General features: G+C 35.8%; 1 protein-coding gene across 1 annotated transcript; it reads left to right on the top strand.

Moving 5' to 3' along the window:
• Positions 1 to 2,107: 2,107 nt before the first annotated feature.
• On the top strand, positions 2,108 to 6,581 carry LOC113704555 (protein TIC 22-like, chloroplastic). Its single transcript, XM_072082206.1, has 7 exons — positions 2,108 to 2,889; positions 3,432 to 3,506; positions 4,609 to 4,665; positions 5,510 to 5,569; positions 5,664 to 5,741; positions 5,935 to 5,970; positions 6,128 to 6,581. Exons 1-7 carry the CDS (start codon positions 2,245 to 2,247, stop codon positions 6,206 to 6,208), a joined length of 1,032 nt encoding a protein of 343 aa, XP_071938307.1. The 5' UTR covers positions 2,108 to 2,244; the 3' UTR covers positions 6,209 to 6,581.
• Positions 6,582 to 6,879: the final 298 nt, after the last annotated feature.

Here is a 6,879-nt window from a genome sequence, read left to right as displayed (position 1 = left end):
CGAAATTGCTTCGTTTTAAAAGTGAGGGACGAAAAGAATATTTTTGTGAAATGTGAAGGATGAAACCGATCATTTTCCCTTCTTTTATTCCACACATAGTGGAAAAAGGTATAAGAGAAGTGTCATTAGCAAATAAGAGATTCTATTAACATTTTTCATTATCTTCTAAAAGCTCTTTGATTTTGTTCTATAATTCTATCATGTACTTCACAGCAATAACTTACCAAATTTTTGTGCTCTCAATTATATTTTGGATAAATTCACTAGAATGTTTTTCAGAAATCATATTGCAAACATAATAAATATTACCATTGGTTGTCTAAGATATTGATTTCCAATTTGAAGGTTTGTGTTTTTCCACTGAGCATTCTGGACGACATTGTTATGTTAAACACAAAGCTTGTACAAAATAAAAAAGATTAAATTTGGCCAGTAATGCTATTTTATTCTAAAGATATAGAGCCGTTTAGATTACTATTTTCTGAAGTTTTTGTAGAAAAATGTAGTGTAGCAATTTAATGTATGTACGGTGAAAAGTTGATTGGGAAATAGATTCACAGAAAACGTATAAATATTTTGGGGAAAAATGCAAATTACAATCGGATTTTAAGACCAATGCTCAACATTGGTTGTTGCCATCATGCATTCTCTCAGTAGTCAGTACTGATTTACGAAACTAGAATAAAAAGATCAAGAATGAAATGGAAAAGTCCTACCGGAGAAAAGAATGTTTGGGTCCATTGACATCAAATATGACCGTGACCAAATCTGTATGTTAATATTCCGAATGAGCCCAAATGAGAAAAATAGACCGAGTGGAAGATTACAGATCTTTTTGTGGTCCATCTTACATGGGCAAAACAGTCCAACTTCTTGATAGGCCCGCAAACTGTAATTGCTAGTATAGAGCTAGAGCAAATTTGCTTAACTGACAGCATTACCTTCAAGAGTTCACCTCAATTACTCAAAGTCAAATACAGAATTCAGATGGACTTCACAGTTGCTAGTTATTCCTAGAAAATTTTATGGTTTTTTTTGGTACCATCCCCACAACTCGTATTTCTCACTAAAGATAATAATTTAAATTTTAAATATTCAACCATGTTTAATCTAAGGATTAATAATAATGTTTCATTCAACATCCGACGGTGAATTTCGTTTATGAGTATGATATTTAAAATGAACTGCAGAACCTTCTGTTATTCTTAATTTAAATAAAATAAACTCTCTAAAAACCTCAACCGGTTTGTCCTAACTTTAACAAGGATAATCTAGGTATTAGGTGAAAATCGCTCCAATGGGAAACTTTTTACTTTGATAATATCGTTAGCCATCGTTAATGCATTCTTCAACATCCTTGGTACTGAATACTAAAATTTCAAAATTCATGTCAATTATATTATTGTAGATTTGGATCCTAACTTCCAATCTTATGCTGACAGCACTTATCAGGTAAATGCACACATTACAACTAGGCACTTTCTCAAAATTAGCATCACTTTTGCAAAAAGTTAAACTACAAGGTCCTTCTTGACAAGTTGCCCCATTAGCCAAAGTATATACTTTTCAAAGAAACACAAGTTTCTTAAAAAAAAAAAAGGAAAAAAAAGAAACACCAATATTTTTTTCAAAGGAAAAGATGCAGATACGAGTATTTTTTTTTTTCTAAAGGAACATGAGCTCGATATGGACAGAATTATTTAGAAGCATTGTCGTAGAATTTGATTTTAGGAAAAAAGAAAGTTGAAAACATAAATTTCATACAAACAAATTTGATCAAATAATATCCCTAAAATATGTAGGTTTGTCTCGATTGCCAATTTTTTGGAAAAATTTTGTCTTATTACATGATAAATGTGTTCTTGAATTACTTTTTTTATTTTAAATTTTTACTACTTATTTTTTTTATTTCACATATATTGCACATTGCCGTACATGCTATTTTCATTATTATTAAAAAAAAATTCTAACGAATCTTCCAATTTCTATCCAAATATATTTCTTATCATTAATAAACACATGCTAACACTTTCCTTCCAATATTTTCTGAACAATCCATATGTAAATTTTGGGGAAAAAAACAAAAGGAAAAAATAAACTTCTCTCAGTTTGCAAAAGCTTAAAATTCTTCTCTTCCAACACACTCCTCAGCACTCTGCACCAAAACCCTTCCAAACCCCTCAAAATGCATCAAACCCCTCAAAATTCCATATCCCCAGTTCCGATATACCCAGGAAAAAACCAATGAATTTCTTCAAAACCAAAGCCCCACCACCAGCACCACCTCCAGCACCGCCGCTGCCACCATCACCATCACCACCATCTCTCCACCTCCTCAACCAAGCCTTCACCTCTCTGCAAACCCATGTCTCCAACTTCGTCCACCATTCTCCCCTCCCCTTCCCTCTCCCCACCGTCACCAATTCCCCAGCACCACCAGCGCCTCTTCACCACCTCAACCAAGTGTTCAATTCCTTCCAATCCCATTTCTCCAACTTCCTGCACCACTCTCCCTTCCCTTTCCCCCTCCCCACCACCGCCGGCTCTTCTCCTAAGAATCCCTCTTGGGCCAGAGTTTCTGATAGTACAACCCCATCTCCTTCTCCTCCTCCTTCTTCCTCTGATACTGGAATTACTAATTCTGATGCTAAAAGTGGGAATCTTGCTATGACTACAGAGGTTATTGAGGAGCGTTTAACCGGGGTCCCTGTCTATGCTCTCAGCAATTCTTCTGAGGAATTTGTGTTGGTTTCTGGTGAAAATACGGGGAGAAATCTTGGCTTGTTCTGCTTGAATGAAGCTGATGCTAAAGCCCTTCTTCACCAGATGCAGTCCATGGATCCCTCTATGCGTGATGGCTCCAAAGTTGTTGCTGTAGCTCTCAATAAGGTCCGAAGAAAATCCGTAAATTAAGTAAAAATAGGTCTTTTTGGATACTTACCTGGCTAATTTGATGAATGCTTATTCTCAGTTGTGTGTATTATATGCCTGCTTTAGTCATTATGAGGAAATTGCTAATGATACATGTATATCTGGATAAGAACTAGCTTCATGATGTTTGATGTTTGTGGCAAACAGGGTGATCATCAACGTTTTGGTGTTGGATGTTGTTTATCATGTGCCTACTTAGTGAATAATGGAGGACAAGTGTAATTGGTTACATGTAATTAAGGCGATAGCATACGAACTAGCTTTTCTGCTTCATAGGATTCTTGATAGAATATGCAATGATCAAAGTCTTGGTGTTTGACACTGTTGAAATGGTATGTTATGTGGTCTTGGAGAAAGTTTGATGGATGTTTGATTTAAAGATGACTAGGCTGTTTTCTTTAGATGGATATTTATTGGAGCACGATAGTGCATTTCTTTTATTCGTAACCAAGTGGTGAAATGCTAGAGATTGGAGCCTGATGGAGTGAATTGCGTTGCAGGTATTTCAGCTTAAAGTTGATGGGGTAGCTTTTAGGTTGATACCAGAGGCGTCTCAAGTGCAGAATGCAATAAAGGTAAAGAATTTTGCAGTATGAACGAATTTAATAAAAATAAAGTTATTCTTCTGTTTTTTATTTTATTTTGCAGTAAATTCACTGTATATATGAGTCAAACTTGATTGTTGAGTTATGATTTGTATTCTGAGTTTCTTTTTTTCAGAATGGCAGTGTTGTCTAATTTCCAAGTGGTTTGTGTTGTATGTTATCATTGGAAAATGAAGGGTCCAGAAACATCACATTTTGGTTGAAAGCTGAAACTCCAAATCGTGCATTTTTTTTTATTAAATGTACATATGAAATGGTTGGGGGGAGGGGGAGGTTGGGTTGGGTTGGGTGATAAGGTGGGGGGAATTGTAAGTAGGAGGTCCTGGGTTCAAGACCTCCCATTAAAAAAAAAAATGAAATGGTTTTCTTTTTCTTTTTACAAGCAATGGTGGCATATCTGGAGATAAGCCCTTCTGGTCAATTTGGCTTTCTCACAATAAATGGTGCCTTGCATCTTTTTTGATCTTCTATGATGTTAATTAACAATCAGCAATAGAATTTTGTGGGAGACAACAGTAAAATTCTATGCATGCGTGGTTTGCCAAGAGTGGCTCTATGCTGATCTTGTCTCTCTTCTAGTTTATGTTGTTGTCCTGTAGCAATGGTGAAATATTTCGAGTTTGTTTATGCGTAATACATCCAGGAGACTTGAAAAAATCTAATAAACTGAAAATAAAATTGAGAAACATGAGTGATATCTATGTTAATTTTGAATATGAGAAAGCAAGTTGGAAAATTGTTGTCCTTCTTCCTTTAGTGCTATATAAATATTAACTCTGAATATAAGAAGTATTGTCAGTAAATTGTTGGCCTTCTTCCTTTGCTGCTGTATAAGATATTGAGGAACGGCTTATGTCTAGAGTTTAAAAAGTCCTTGAACAAAAGTGCACCCTAATTTTATGCACCTCCAAATAAAATTGAACCACACACTTGGATGTTGGCCATTAGTTTTGGCCTAAATTAAGTTTAGTGCAAATGCTACGTCCAGCACATCAATTAATTACGTATGAATTCTGTTGCTAACTGGAGGTATGGAATGTTTAATCTAATTTCATTTATGCTTTATCTGTAGGAAAGGAAGAAGTCTGGTGCATATGATGAGAGCTTTTTCGGGGTTCCAGTTTTCCAGGTTTAACCCTTTGTAGTAATAGATAATTTTCTTTCCCACTTTTCTGGCTCTTACTTGCACCCAAACTCACTGACACTTTTTTTCTTTTTCTCCCCACAATGGCAGTACCTCTCTCTCTCTCTCTCTCTTAATTAATTTATTTTTATTTTTTTAAAAGCCGGAAAGTTTGGGTGGCAGCATCTATTGGTTCGAGTTGATTTTTGTCTCAACTGATTTTCCTTCTTATTGCTACAATCATAGTGTTAGCATGTGAATTGGAGTTTTTGATGTGTTTTCAAGGAGAAAATATTAATTGGTTGATAAGTTGTTAAATTAGAAGAATTTGTCCATTTAGCAAGAAACCTGAAAACAAAGGGTTCTGGATTGGGCAGTAATGATGATTCATGATGGAAATTCAATTTAAGATGGTTTTGCGTATTGTCAAGTTTAATGATTGTTCATATTTCTTGGTTGATATGTTTTTTTCTTCTGGAATGCTGTTGGCATTGTCTTTTTTTTTTTTTTGGTTAAACTCTCCAATTAGGAAATTCTCAAACCTTGAAAACAAGGATGAACGATGAGATATTGTTTCTGGACTCACCGTTAAGCACTTTGCTTTGGTTAGGATCTGTTGAACTCGTGCATATATGTTCTTTACTAATGTATGATGACAGCAATATAGATGACAGACGTGTGCTTGAAAGATTTTCTCCGGTGGTATTAACAAGACTTGTTCTACTGATCCCATGCTGCTCGTAAACTACTAATGGTTAAAATATGGTCTATAATTGTAGGCAGTTCTCGGTCTGCTCATCAATATGTGGTGTGAATGATTTTAACTTCTCTAAAATGTGGTGGTTTACAGTCAAAAAGCTTGATTCTGAGGACCCAAGACAAGAGATATCGCCCTGTCTTTTTTAGGAAGGTTAGCTGTTAGTTAAATTTATCATTTGGATGCCCAGTGTCATTCTTCCATTCTGTATGACTGTGGCTTTTTCCCCTTCTTTGCTATTGTGTAGGAGGACTTGATAAAATCCCTGAATCGTGCAACTCGTTATGAGAGATTGAATCCTGCTTTTAGAGAGGGAGAAATTCAGGTAAAGTTTTTGGATGCATCAACTATTATCAGCAAGTATAAGAGTACTTGAGCGTCTCTAAGTTTGGTGTCTGTATATGTAAACAATCACCTAAAATATTACCAATTTTGCATTAGATAGTAGTGTCCATTCTATGTCAAAACTTTAGACATGTCCAAGCTTCAAGATACCAACTTTTGACTTGATCTTGTAGGTTGCTGTTTTTGAAGATATAATAAGAGGGATGAAGGTAAGAAAATCTTGTCGGTATACTCCGAATTTGAATGTTTCACCCTCAAGGGTTTGCTAATATATTCTGACTTCTGCTTATTGTTACCTGTATTTCAGCATTTTTTCTTTGGATTTCATGAACAGAAATTTGAGTTAACACATAATCAATAATGCAGGATGACTCATCTTCGAAGTGGGATGATGTTGTTTTCATACCTCCTGGTTTTGATGTTGCTACTGGTCAATCCCGTCGATAGGCAAGCTGCAAATGGTACCTGTGGAGGTCATCAGTACCTGTTTCAACTCTCAATGGATCACCCACGTGGCAACAGGGTTGGTATGCCATGGTTTCAGTTAGTTATGCTTTATCAGCCTCTGTGGTGTTCCCGTAGTTATGTTCCAGTGCAACTCCCTTGTCCTTGCCTTGGTATCTCTTTTGACATCCTTGAGGCCTTGATGATCTGTATTTGGGTGGTAATTTGATTCTTAGAGATGTGATTGTCAGAAGAGAAGATGATGTTGTAATTTGACACTGTTAACAGTTCAACGTGGGTAGATGTAAATTAGCTCATGGTATAATATCACATATGAAGTTTAATGGAATAATAGTGATTTTCCCTTTCCTGGTTACTAATTTTGAACTCATGGAGGTATACATAAATTTGCTTCCTCTTAGAGGGTTGGGAGGTGAGACTGCAATAGAAAAAACACTGTGACATATGAAGGGGCAGAAGAAAAATGTACTAATGGCCAGAGGGATCACTTAACAGATACCCTAATCGAAAGGACCAATTGGAAAGTTGAACTACATGCATGGCCGTTGTGTCTTGTGATGATGGTGATACCTTGTTCTCAGTTTTTTTTTTTGGTTACAAGTAGGGATGCAAACGAGTTGAATCGAGTCGAGATTCGACCTAATTAAGCCGAG

Source organism: Coffea arabica, chromosome 3c, assembly GCF_036785885.1.
Source record: "Coffea arabica cultivar ET-39 chromosome 3c, Coffea Arabica ET-39 HiFi, whole genome shotgun sequence".
NCBI lineage: Eukaryota > Viridiplantae > Streptophyta > Magnoliopsida > Gentianales > Rubiaceae > Coffea > Coffea arabica.
This window is presented reverse-complemented; position numbering and strand designations above follow the sequence as displayed.